The sequence below is a fragment of the Pteropus alecto genome, unplaced genomic scaffold (genome assembly GCF_000325575.1).
Source record: "Pteropus alecto unplaced genomic scaffold, ASM32557v1 scaffold68, whole genome shotgun sequence".
NCBI classification, from domain to species: domain Eukaryota; kingdom Metazoa; phylum Chordata; class Mammalia; order Chiroptera; family Pteropodidae; genus Pteropus; species Pteropus alecto.
In genome coordinates, this window is record NW_006441386.1 from 8,664,144 (window position 1) to 8,678,345 (window position 14,202).

Genomic DNA, 14,202 nt, shown 5'->3' on the forward strand with positions numbered 1-14,202 from the left:
GATCTGCAAAACACAAACCATATATGGAAAAAAATTCTGTTCCACAAAGGGTATTGCAGAGATAAGATATGGGTGTCTAGCTGAAAAAAGATTTGCAATGTCTGAAATTGATAAGGAATTAATATCCTATAAACTCTTGTAAATCAATTTTTAAAAGACAAGTAACTCAAAGAAAAATAAGCAAAAATTATGAAGATGAATTGGCTAACAAACATTTTAGAAGATGTCCTGGTAATTGGTAATTTTGCACCCATCCAACAGCAGGACTGGGGAGGAGACACGGGAGGTGGTGGAAGTGGAGATGGGTGTTACTATTCTAAGGAGCCCAGGCAAAGCAGTCAAACTGAGTTATGTGGAAACCTGATGACCCAGTAATGCAACTCCTAGAGAAACTCTTCATGGAAAAGTCTTAAAAACCTAAAAAAAAAAAAAAACTAAAAGAAAAAGACAAGATCCACAGGACACATCTATATATATAATTTTAAAAACACTTGCGTAGATAAAACAGAACAAAATAATTTTCAAGGCAACATTAATATATTAAGGTATAATTAATGTCTATTTAGCATACTAGAGTGGCCACTGATGGAAGAGGAGAGGAAGTAGGCATGGGAACAGAGGGACAAATCTAATGAGAGGTGAGACTTGGCTGGACTGTTAACTGTGGGGTGATCTGAGATGTTTGATCAACGCAGGCCACTGCACCTGAGGTCCAGTTAAAAGTCCTCCGTGAGAGCAGTCCTCACACTTTGGAGTATTAGAACCACTTAGGCCCTATTCTGTGTCAAAGAGCTTGAGCTTCTGGGTTCTTTGATGATGCTTATGATTCTCACCCAAGTCTGAGAACATTTGTTCTAGGAGAAGAGCCATGCTATGGATTAAATTGTCTTCACTCCCCCATCCCCTCCCCCGCCACCTCCAATACCACAATCATACTCAAAGTCCTAACCTCCAGGATCCCAGCATGTGACCTTATTTGGAAATAAGGTTGTTGTCGAGGTAATTAGCTGAGATGAGATCATACTGGAGTTAGAGTAGACCCCTAATCTAGTATGACTAGTGTCCTTATAAAAAGAAGAACTAAAATTTAGACACTGACATGCACACAGGGAGAATACCATATGAAGATTAAGGCAGAGCTATTAACTAGGGAACACCAAAGATTGCCCACAAACCACCAGGAGCCAGGAAAGAGGCATGAAACAGATTCTTCCTCACGGCCCTCAGAAGGAACCAACTCCTTACACTCTGATCTTGGACTTCTAATCTCCAGAACTGTTAAAGAATAAATTTCTGTTGTTTAAGTCACTTAGTTTGGGGTGCTTTATTACAGCAGCCCTAGGAAACTATGACAGGAGTCAACCCCTTCTTGGGGTATGTTGGAGGCCTTGATCTGCTTCCTGGTGAGTGAGTCTTGGAGATATCAGCTAGGCCTGTGGGGCTGTTCCCGAGAATAGCTTACCCATCTAGGTTCCCAGCTCAGCTGCTCTAGCATCGAATCAGGAGTCTTTTGACTTCTTGCACCAAACCCCAGATCTGAGTATTCTCAATACGGGTCTCTGCAGTGCACTTAGCCCCATCTTGGTAAGAGAGGAAAATGAGGAGAAAACAGCTTAGTGCTTGAGTCCCCCACCCGTCCATCCCTCACCCCCACCCCTACCACCCTCCCCGGAAGGTTTTAGCTCAGCCCTGGATGTGAGAGGGCCCAGGAGCATCTTCTCTCTCTCTCTTTCTCTCTCTCGCTCGCTCGTGCTCGCGCTCTCTCTCTCTCTCTCTCTCTCTCTCTCTCTCTCTCTCTCTCTCCCCCCCATATCTGGTCTACCGTGTGGCATAGAAACAGACACCTCCAGTGCTGTTGAAAGAGGCCTCCACCCTATCTAGGCAGACAAAATTCATCTTCATGGATGTGTTGTGGGGGGAACTGGCTCTGCTGGTGGTGTTGGAGAGAAAGCAGTCTGCTTTCCTTAAGGCTTGTTCACATAGTGGCTTTCAAACTAAGCACACCAGTGCAAACCTACCCTTTTCTAGCTGGGCAACCACAGGCAAGCCACTTAGCTCTTCAAGTCCTCAGTTTCCTCATTTGCAAATAAGAAAATAAAGGTACTTCCTCATGGGTTGTTGTGAGAATCTAATAAAATAAAAGTGTGCTTTCAAGCTTTTTTCATCTGGCATATGTGAAAAATGATTCCATTGGTCATGCTGGAGGCCAGAAGTTACCCTGAGATGGGGCACTAGCCTCTGGCAAGCCTGCTTTGTGATTGGAAGGGTGAAGTCTCCTCTCTCCGCAGACTATAACCCTTTCAGAGCACACTGAGTTAAAGTGCCCAGGTTGGGAAGCTATGAATTAACGCATGTGCATGCTTGGCACCAGGTGTGGCATATACCAAGGGCTCGCAAATTGTTGAACTGTGACTGTGATCGGGACGGTTTTAGAAGTCTGGAGATGCCACCTAACAGGGGCCCATCAACAGCCTGTAACAGTCACAGAAAGCAAAATCACGCAGTCCTCACCAAGCATTATCTCTTTCCCAAAGATTCAAAATTATAGTCCTATAGAAATGAAGGTGGGGAGAGGGCAGAACCAGCAGGCTACAGTTCTATGCCACAAGCCAGAGCTCCAGGGGTTCCTACAGCCACCCTGTAAGAATCTTGTGGCCTACCACCAAAATCAGCACCAGCGAGTTCTGCTCATGCCTGGCACACCCTGCAGAGGCTGAATCTGAGAGGCCTGAGAGGAGGTTGCTGATGGCCAATCTTGAGTTTTTAATCTGGTCAGTGCCTGCCCTTCAGGCAGTACACAGTGAAGAGCACCCTAGCTCTGCCCACCATCCTTGCCCTTGCTCCTGGCTTTCCTACCACCCATGCTCATGTTTCCCCACTCTCAGACTTTAGCCTGGTCACTCTGATCCACTCTAACTTCCATGGTTGGGCGACAGGGTGTTGGACTTGTTTTGGGGGGGGTCTGCTGCTCTGTAGACTTCTCGGAGCCCGTTGTTTTGATCTTAGCCGACCTCAGTCTCTGGGGCTCCACCTTGATGCTGGCTGACCTCTTCCCCCACCCCCACCCCGCACTGCCTCCCACCCTTGGCTCTCTCCGGGAGGCACTGAGCTAATCAGGCTGATTATTGCCCAGGTCCAATTCCACTTTCTCTGGCTACAACACACAGTAAATTTCCTTAGCTGCTTGGCTCCCTGTGAGCCCTGCCTCTTGTCAGGCAGCCTGACTTAGGAAGCTGCCAGCCCTCACCCCTCCCCACCTGCTGTATCATCGCCGATGAATCAGGTCTGCCTAACCTTAGGAGTGTCATCTAAACACCATCTCCAGAGTCACATCACCCTCAGCAGCAAAACATAATGGTCATGTCTCTCCAGGTCTAGTAAAATCTCTGGAGTTCTGAACACTAAGACCCTTACTATTTTCCAAAAGACTATGTTCTAATCTGTCTGCGAGAGAGCTGAATTTTAGAGGATATTTTGGAAAATTATTCCCTTTGTCTCTATACACTCTGAGGGCTGGCTAGTGACATCAGTCTTAGTTCATCACTAGGAAATGGTGCTTGAACTTCCAGCCTCGTTTCATACTTGCCCCGTCTCCAGGGTCTCTGGGTAACTGTAAGTGACATGAACAGACCCAGAGAAGGAAAAGGAGGAAGGTCAGTTGCCATATTTACTTCAAAACCCAGGGCCTCCTGGGATGAAGAAAGAAGTTCTGCTGAGCATTTCTTTTGTCTTGATCTCTTCCAGAGAGAGAAATGGAGAAAAGAGAAAAGAGGAAGCCAGAATATATAAGCGTCCACATCATGCATGCCCTGCACTAGATTCTATGGCTCCAGAACAGGGTGCTTCCATAGGATAGGAGATAAGCATGTATGAAGCAATTAGAGAAAAATTAAGAGTTCCATTACATTGTATGACACAAGCCAAAAAGGCCAGAGAAGGATGGGATGAATATTAGAGACGCTTTTAAAAACCGTGGCAATGAGCCTTGATTCAATTAAATTTAACAATCATTAATAGCATCTTCTATGCACAAGGCACTGTGTTAGGCGCTGTAGGGATGCAGAGGGGAAAAGAGCCCCATACTCATCCTGTGGGGATAGATATTATGAATGTGACATAAGAAGTATATATAACAGTGTTAAGGAGTGCTCTGGCCTGAATGTTTATGTTCCCCCTCAAAGTCACAAATTGAAGCCCTAACTCCCAATGTGATGGCATTTGGAGACAGAGCCTTTGGAAGTTAGGTGAGGTCCTGAGGGTGAGATTCTGATATGATGGGATTAGTGTCCTTATAAGAAGAGACACCAGAGAGCTTGCTCCACCCCTCACCCTACCTCATGTGTGTGCAAAAAAAAAAAAAAAAAAGCAGTCATGTGATAACACAGTGAGAAAGTGGCCATCTGCAGTCCAGGAAGAGAGCCCTTACCAGAACACAGTCTTGCCGGCACCCTAATCTTGGACTTCCAGCCTCCAGAACTGTGAGAAAATAAACATCTGTTGTTCAAAACACCCAGTGTATGGTATTTTGTTATGGCAGCCTGAATCAACTAAGACAGAGAGACATAAATGACAGAGATTGATTGTGAAGGGTTGTATCAGAGAGGGCTTCCTCTGGAGGAAGAGGAATTTTAGTTGCAGGATGAGTTAGGTTCTAGAGAGGAAGGTGTGGGCTGAAGAAGCAGCTGAGGGGAAAGGGTGGCATTTCAGCAGACCATGCAGTGGAGAGATGAGGGAGAGATGGAGCCAGGAGGGGAGGTGGATCCCAATTCCAGGATCCTCAAAGACCACTTTGAGGATTGCAGATCTTGCTTTAATAAGAGGGTAGAAGCATCAGTGTTTTGGAGCAGGTGAACGTCATAATTAGGAAGGATCCAGTGGCTGTGGCAGAAAGGAATAATTGACAAGAGGGCAGACCACAGGGAGAGCAGCCATGAGGCAGACATGGCAATGGGCTAGGCCAGAGGTGATGGCCCTAAACAGACCCAGGGTCCAGGCAGGAGCAGCACTGAAAGAGAAGCCACAGCACAAGGAAGTGCACAACTGGAGGTGATGCAGGTGGCCAGAGGTGATCCTGGAGGCTTGGTTTCCAAATTCCTCTTTTCCTTTAAGCCCTCGCCAGACCATCTTCTCTGTGCCTTGATGAATCCACCTCCAGGCTTGTTTTGTGCATCTCTGTGGATTTAGATTTCTTTGTTTCTACAAAGTGACAGGGCCTTCCTTTCATCTTGCCTCCAGTCCAACCTATTACTCTTCAAGTGTTGGAGGAGAAAAATAAAAGAGACTTAAGAGAGAAGGGCCTTCCTTCCTTCCTTCCTTCCTTCCTTCCTTCCTTCCTTCCTTCCTTCCTTCCTTCCTTCCTTCCTTCCTTCCTTTCTTTCTTTCTTTCTTTCTTTCTTTCTTGAAGTTTCTATGTGCCAGGCTTTTTCCCAAGGACTTTACATGTATTAGCCCAGTTAATCCCATAGCAGCCCCACAGGGAGGGCACATAACTGATGATCAGGAACACTGACATGACTGCTGGACTCCCTGATTTATAGTCCCAGCTGTATAAAGGGGATGATGATAGTTTCCACTCCACAGTGTTGTAAGGAATAAATAAATGAGTTAAAATATACAACACTTACAACAGTGCTTTGCACAGGTGAGTGCTCACTCAATATTCACAGCTGAAGGAACTGAGGTCCAGAGAAAAGTTACTTTCCTAAGCTTACCTAGGTAGCTGGGTAACTGACCCCAGTGTTGGACCTAAGCCAGCTATGCATTTAGCCACTCTGCCTCTCCATGGAGCAGATGTGAGAGTGAGCAGGAAGGGGCTAGGGTGGGTAATGAAGTTTTAGACCGGGTGTGGGGTCTACAGCCCTTTTATTTTTATTTATTTATTTTTTCCCCTCTTTAATTACTCCCCCCAACACACACACTTCCAACCCTGACCCATGGATGTTGCTGTTTCCCCTTAAGGACTAGATCTCTGAAGGCGGGTGTCCCCTCCCACGGGCTTGGGTCATGTACCCCGGGCCTGGCATAACCAGGGTATGGTCCGTGGCTCCACCTGGGGCACGAACCCAGGACCTTCTGCATGCAAAGCAGACATGCTAACCACTATACTATGGAGGCACTCTTCTATAGCCCTTTTTAATGCCCCTCTCATGGCCACTGATGCCTGAGCCTGTGGGAAGCACTTCTGAAGTGAAGATGCCTGGATTCAGCCCATGTTTAGACTGAATGTTTGTGTTCTGTCAAAATCATATGTTGAAACCTAATTCTGAGTGTGATGGTGTTTGTAGGAAGGGCCTTTGGGGAGGTTATTAGGTCATGAGGGCACAGCCCTCCTGAATGAGATTAGTGCCCTTATAAAAGACACCTAAGAGAGTTCCCTTGCCCTTTTCACCATGTGGGGACAGAAAAAAAAAGATAGCTGTCTGTGAACCAGGAAGCAAGGGCTTATCAAATCTGTCAACATTGTGATCTTGGACTTCCCAGCTTCCAGAACTATGAGAAATGCCTGTTGTTTATAAGCCACCCAGACTATGGCATTCAGTTATAGAAGACTTATCAGACTAAGACAGCACAGTTTTAGGAACTGGAGATTTTGAAGGCAAATATGGAATGAATCAAGTGAAGGCTAAAGATCTCTAATAGAGAAGGCCAGGAGGGAAGGGCTCTGAGAAACTGAACGGTGCCTGCAGATGTTCTAAGTGTCCGTTAGGGGGCAGCAGAGCCTAGGCTGTTTCTTAGGTTAAGGTTTAAGAGGTTGGCCTGTGGATGAGACCTTGCAGAACAAAATGAATCTCCAGCTGCATGGCGGGAATAGTAATAAAGCATCTTAAAAATGTTAAAAAATGATAGTGAAGAGAGGAACTTTAAAAACAACCTAGTCCTTTTTCAGCAGAAGGCAAGACTGAGTCCAAATGGTCAAATATAATTTTCCCAAATTTAATCCACGGAGTTAATGGGAAAGCTGGAAATAGAACCCAAGGCTCCATCACTTCAGATCTATGGAAAGAAACAGGAGCCCATTTCCAGAAGGAAAATTTGGTTCTCTGTCAGAAGGAAGTGAGTCCCTGTGTCATGTGAGTAAATAATTGTGTGTGGGTCCTGCCTCATGGCATCCCCAGTGGCCAGCAAGTGATGCCAAGGAAGGTCAGAGGATGGCACTCTTTCTGGCTGCAGATTTCTCTTTTGTCATCTCGAGGTCAAATTCACCAGACCCTACATCCTGAAGGAGAGGAGGAGAAAACCTAACAGGTAAGAAACAGGAGCTTGTATAGGGTGTTGACTGGGGAATGGTATGTGAACCATGAGAAATTTAATGAAATTGCTTTTGCTGTTTTTAATTGTTAGAAATACATGATTATATTGACTAACAAAAAAACAGAATCTGTAGATAAAAATAACTTTAAAAATATTCATAATTCTATATACTCAAATTAAAATGCTGTGTATTAAAAAACGTGTTTTTGATGAAGAAGGGATGCAATAAATCTTACAAGAGCATTTTGTATAACGTAAGGTGCAATCCAGTGTTGGACCCATCACCATCGTAAACCCGTTGATTAGGATGCTGTCCTTGGTGCTGAAGCTGGGCACGAGAGAGCACGAACATCCCCAGAAAAAGCAGGAGGGACATGCTGAGATTATGACAAGCCCGTCAGAGCTCCCATGCTATTCCCATCTCAGAGATTCTCAGAATTGTGGTCTCCTTCCTCTTCCTCCTTATTTCTCATCAGGTTGCTGTGGAATGCTCTCAATGGGGAAATGTTCTGCCAAGCTCAGCTGAACTGAGATCTCCTCATTCCCAAACTCTACAGGTCTATATGAAATTGTCTTTGCCTTAAATCGATGTCATCAACACCTGAGGCCTCTGAATTTTGATCTGGAAAAAGAGACAAAACCAAATGAGGGTTGCCCATCAGGAACCTGGAATTTGGAAGCGTAAGAGTCTTGGGAAAGGGGAAGCACTCATCTTAGAACTTATTCTATTACTTGGAGTCTAGTACAAATCAACTGTGTCCCTCTACCATATCCCACCCCTGAGTTAGGTATGTTGAAAGGGGTCCTGGTTAGGGATTTCATCTTTACAAAAAGATTCTCTCTAGGGAACATAGTTGCCTGAAGCCAACCACACTTCTTGTGAGATATGAACACTTTGAGGGTATTTCTTCTTCCCTCAAATATCTATCCTGTTAAAATAAAGTTAAAGTGTTAATCAAGGAGTGGTCACCCCTTACCAAAGTGACCTATCCTGGTATCAATCATAGTGGGACAACCCGACATTATGTACCTCTTGAGGTGATACAACACCATTATCTATGGTTTATACTTAACAAAAATGATTAAGCTGGGCATAATCAAACCTCTAGACCTAACTGCCAGTGTATAGAAAATACAGATGATTGAGGGACAAGTTAAATCACACCATGAGGAAATAATTAGACAAATCCAGAATGTGAGACAACCTTTAAGGTAACCATCTTAGATTCTTACAAAAACCAATATATTTTTTAAATATAGGAGCCAGTTGTAGGTTAAAAGACCAGAGAAATACACCAGAAGTCAGTGAGTGAAATTTGTAGTATTCACATTTAAGAAACTAATAATAAGAGGTGTTCTTGAGTTAATTGGAAAGTGGATATTGGTTGATATTATAAAATTATTATCAAGTTATTGGGTGTAATAATAGTATTTGGAGGCGTGTACTGATGTATTTAGCAATTGAATGTCATAATGTTTGAAACTGACTTCCAAATGGTTCAGTAAAAATTGATGTGTATACACATTATATATATGGCAACATGTTAAATATTGTTGATCTAGGTGAGGTATATAGATATTTACTGCACTATCATTTTGACTTGTATCTGTGTTTGAAAATTAAAATAACTAAATAAATTGGCCACCAAAGACATACTTAAAAGTGCAGAAGCAAACCTCTGAGCCTGAAGCCTCAGAGGTCTAGAAAAGGTAGATCCCATCTTGCTGCTTATCTCTCCTTCTTCCCCACCTGCTACAACCCTGAATTATATCTATTTCCCAGTAGTGTAGGCCTGGATGATCACCTGGACTAACAAAACATAAACATGATTTTGCTTTCCTGAAGATCCTAATATGGTAAGAGGGGAGATGGGGTCTCAGAGAAAGGGGAGGTGAGCATCTCATGCAGGCTGTTCTTACCTTTGTGTTAGAGTCTATGTGGTCCAGGGAGGGCTGGAAGTTATTATAGATGTAGTCCAGTTGTTTGAGGTCCTCTTGTTCTAGACAGAGAGAAAACCCACAGAAGCAGATGACTAGAAAGACAAGCTCTCATTTCTCCCTCTAATCCCAACCAGTGCAGGGTGAGGGGTGCATCCCCACTTCCCAGGAAACTGAAAACTATTGCAAACATGAGAGGCTACCTAAATTACCTGATCTAAGCAAATAATTTGATTGCTTCTCAGAAAATGTGAACGATCACATTTAAAAATTCAACAAAGAAAAACCATAAGCTCTTTGTAAGCAGTTTCTCAAGTTCATGAAGTCCATTAAGATTTGGCCTGGACTGGGGCACCCTTTGATGGCTTTAAGATATTGACTTTCCCAATTCATGAAGATATGGCTTTTCTTTCATGTAGGACTTCTATAATGTTTTTAAATTAAGTTTTATCATTTTCCACTGAAAAATCTTAAACATCCTTTGCTAGATATATTTCTAGGTGCCGTATGAAGGGTATTTTCAAGTTATCTATTTGTTGCTGTGCATAGAAATACAATTGACCCTGTAAAAATTGATCTTATATCTGGCAACTTTGCTAAATTCTATTAATTTTAGTGATTTAACATTATTTTGGGTTTTATGTAAGACAATCACATCATCAGCAGTTGACAGATTTTATGTTTTTCTTTCCAATCTTTAAATACTTTATTTTTTTATTATACGGATTAGGACACCCAGGACAATGATTAATAGAATTAATGATAGAAGGCACCTGTAACTTGCCCTGGTTCAATGCAGGGGTTGGCAAACTACTGCCTGCGAGGCAAATCCAGCCTGCCACATATTTTTATATGGCCCACAAGCTAAGATTTTTAAAAAGTGGTTGAAAAAGTTTTATTGGAACACAACCACACTCATTCATTCATTTATATATTGTCAATGTCTGTTTTCATGCTGCATCAGCAAAAGTTGAGTAGCCATGACAGAGAGCATATAGCCCACAGAGCCCATATATGCTATCAGACCCTTTGTAGAAAAGTTTCCCAATCCCTGGTTTAATTGAATGACTTTTAATGTTTTATCACTAAGAATGGTTTTTGGGTTTTTGTGTGGATACTTTTACCAGGAAATGGAAATTCTATTCCTAGTTGGATAAGTTTGTATGATGAGCAGTTATGGATATTTATTAAATGTTTTATTTTGCATCCATTGAGGTGATCATATTTTTATTTTTATTCAGCTAATGTGGTGAATTTACAAATAGATTTTCTAATCTTGCACTAACTCTGTTTTCTAGAATACATTCAACATTGTGATTTTTATAACTGCTGGATTTGGCATGCTAATTTTTTGTTTATCTTTAAATTTACTTTCTTGTACTATCTTTGTCTGATTTTGTACATTTATGGTGGGCTCATAACATGAATGGGAGAGAATTTCTCTTTTTTTCCAGTTTCTGAATGAGTTTGTATCAGTCTCTGCTCTGTGAATATTTGGTAGAATTCACTTGTAAAATCATATGAGCCTGATTCATTTAAAAAAAAAAACAATTTTAAGACTATTGTGATTTTTAGAGTTTCGCCTAAGTTTATAGATTTTTTGGTTGGAAGATGTTCATAATAGTCTCATCTTTTAAATAGCTGCTGCAATCATAGTTATGTTTCCTTACTCATTCCTGATACTGTTTGTTTCTTCACCTTTTTCTTTTCATTGATTGTAAGCAGAAATTAGTCAATTTCATTATTTTCAAATAACTAACTTTTTACTTTTTGACTCTTTTTATTGCATTTCTACTTTCTAATTTGTTGATTTCTGCTCTTATCTTCTTAAACATATTTTTTACATCTGCATTCTTTGAAGTTATTTTGTTGTTCTTTTCCTAACTTCCTAAGTTGACAAGTTAGCCCAACAAATTCCAATTTTTTTTTCACCAATACAAGTGTTTTAAGGATCTATGTTTCCTTCTGAGTACAGCTGTAATGCATCCCACATATTTTGATACCAAGTATTTTTATTATCATTCAGATCCAAATATTTTCTAACTTCCATTACGATTTCTTATTTGGTCCATGAGTTATTTACAAACTTAAAAAATTTTTCCAGAGGCATAGATTTTTGTTTCTGTTTTCTAGAAATATTTTTGTTATTGCTTTCTAACTCACTTGCATTGTGGTCAGATAACATAGTCTGATTTAAAATTTTTAAAAATTTTTTGAGACTTTTTCTGTTATTGTGTTTGGCAATTCTTGTAAGTTTCCCATACGCTTTTGTAATAAATGTATATTCTCCAGTTGTTGAATGCAGTCTGTCTATGACAATTTTTATGTTAAGGTTGTTATTTATTTTATATGAAAGTTCTATATCCTTGATGATTTTTTTTTGCCTGCTTGATTAATCAATTACTAAAAGAGGTTTTTTAAAAAAATTTCTACCATGTTGGTGGATTCATCATTTTTTTCTTATAGTTTTGTCAATTTTTGCTTTATATATTTTGAATAGGGCTCACGAGTTACACTTGTTATCTATTCTTAATGAATTAAACTATTTCCCAGTAGATATCAATTATTTTTATCTCTACTAATTCTTTAAGTTTTATTTGCCCACAAAGTAATACATAGAACAATGGCTTTTTGATTAGTATTTCTCTCTTTTGCCTTTTTTCATCCTTTTGTTTTCCTCCTTTCTCTGCTTCTATTTTTTATGTGCCTTTCATCCTCAATGAATAGATTTTTTAAAATCCACTCTTCTAATTGGAGTGTTTATCCCACTTATGTTTATTGTAGTTATTGATATAGTTGGATTATTTTCTATTTTATTGTGTGCTATTTTGTGCTCTTTCCTTCTTTTGTTTCCTCTTTCTTGTCTTTTTGTGGATTGACTAAAATGTTTTCTTCATTCCAATTTCCCCTTCTTTAGAATTTAAAGACAACTTTTAAAAATGTTCTCCTTTCATTTTTTCCTTCTTTAGAATTTAATGATTTGATTTCTAGACATTTTAACATGTACATTTAAGCTAACACAATCTATAGTTAATCACTTTATGATCCATAAAGTGGATCCACCTGTTAATGAGCTCATACCCTCCTACGCATTTCCACATAAGCATAGTTTTGTGCTCTGGAGAAATCTATGATCATCAGATAAATGGTGACACCCCTCCACCCCCCGCCATGGTCTAGTTATGCTGTGCCCATGCTTGTGCCCCATCCAGGGACTTGCAGGGCCAGTGGTGGTTGCAGATGTGGAACCAAAGATTTTGGAGATGAAAATGCTTTTCCTCTTTGCCTCTTCAAGCCCCTCCCATATGCCTCCTATGTGTGTCTCCACACTTAGAAATATTTCAAGTCCACTGAGGATTTCTAATACCTTCACGGATGTCAAAGCCAATGTTTTGAAAGGTCCCAGGGGCTGGTCCACCATTCTCTTCATGCCACTTGTACAACTGAGTCACTTTGGACTTTTGCCTGTTGACAGAAACAGCAGAGAGACCTCATTATGTGTGGAGAATGAATACAAGGACCTGGCAATTGACTTTGTCCCTGCTTTCAGCTCCCCTACTGTCTACTCGGAGGGTGGAATGATTAAAGACAAGGATGGAATGATTAAAGATCAGGCAAGGAAGAGGTGGTGGCAGTGGCTCACCTTTTCACCTCTCTCTTGGAGAGGAACACGAACACCAGGAGGGTGATGAGGGCGACCAGCATCACTGCACCCACTGCCCCCAGGATTCCATAAACCAGGCTCTTCTTGGTGCTGAACTCACAGTTTTCCCCACTGTACCAGTCAGTGTCTGTGGTCAGGCAGCTGAGATGGAGAAAAAGAGTGGTTGGGGAGAGGGAGCCATCTAGAGTCAAGGCCAGCCAATGTCTGCAGTCCCCCAGCCTCAGAACTGGCCCCGACCCTCTGGGTGCTTAATGAGAAGAAGGTGAAGAAGAGATTGCTGGGGTGCAGAGCAAGAAGCCTCGAGGGGATGAACAGAGACAAAGTCTAGCTTCTATGGGTGGGCCTTAAATAGGCCCAATACCCAGCTTTAGGTTTCAGAACCCAAGACCTAGAACAGTTGGACCAACTCTGGAGCTTCCTTGGGCTGCACCCAGGAACTTGAGAACCCAATAGAGACTCTTGCCCACACATTAACCATCTTCATTTTCAGCTTCCCTCTTTATCAGTAAGAACAACTCCCTATGCCTGACCCAGAGCATGTACCCTACCTCTTAAGGAACTTCTCCTCCCTAGAGATGCCCTTTCTGAACCTTGTTTCTTTCCTCCCCTCAAAAGCATACAAACTCCTTTTCCAGGAAGCCTTCCCAGGATAATTACTCAGGCCTTTGCATATGTGTGCCTTCTTTCCTCATATCTGGTGTCCCAGCTAGTCTCTTTTTGGTTAAGTTTCAACGGGTAATGTCTTTTTTTTTTTTTTTTTTTTTTTGGCTTTTCTACTCCCATGACTTGGCTTTTATAGGCTTTCTATTCTCCCCATGTGGGCATTCTATCAGCATTTCACAAGCAAGAGACGTTGGCCTCTCCCTGGAAGCAAGGCTCTGCCCACCGTGTCTGACTGAGAGATTCCTGAGGCTGAGGCCCTTCCTTCTGCTTCTTCAGAGCTTGACACTATTCTCAGCCTTGCTTGACACAAACCCTAGGGAAAGGAGGGCAGCTCTGAACCATTCTCGGCCCATTCTGGATCTGGCCTTGGGGCTCTGGCCACGCGTGTCCTTTGTGGATGGCTGCATTCAGAAAAGTTCAGGACCCACTCCGTGATCTTGACCTCTAGTAAAGTCTTAAGGAAATGAGGTCCCCACAAAGGGCAGAGAGGAGAGCAGCTGGGCTAGGGTGGGGTGGTGGGACACTCACTAGCATCGAGGGCCACTGAGCTCCAGTTTGCACTTCCCAAAGTTGCAGTTCATGGAGGTATTGAATCCAGGCATGCAGCGGGTGATGCAGTTTGGTGTCTGGTTCTTGTACTCCACAAAGAAGTACTCAGCAAAGTCTTTCCCAGCCTTCTCCCGGCA

The 14,202-nt window shown here is 42.1% G+C and overlaps 1 protein-coding gene across 1 annotated transcript in view; it reads right to left on the reverse strand.

Annotated features, from left to right (window-relative positions):
• Positions 1 to 7,141: 7,141 nt before the first annotated feature.
• The window catches only part of LOC102881478 (mucin-17), a 14,791-nt gene continuing 7,730 nt past the window's right edge, over positions 7,142 to 14,202 (reverse strand). Inside the window, 5 exon segments of the mRNA XM_006926918.1 lie at positions 7,142 to 7,216; positions 9,172 to 9,251; positions 12,557 to 12,654; positions 12,833 to 12,994; positions 14,045 to 14,190. Coding sequence (XP_006926980.1) covers positions 7,142 to 7,216; positions 9,172 to 9,251; positions 12,557 to 12,654; positions 12,833 to 12,994; positions 14,045 to 14,190 — 561 coding nt within the window.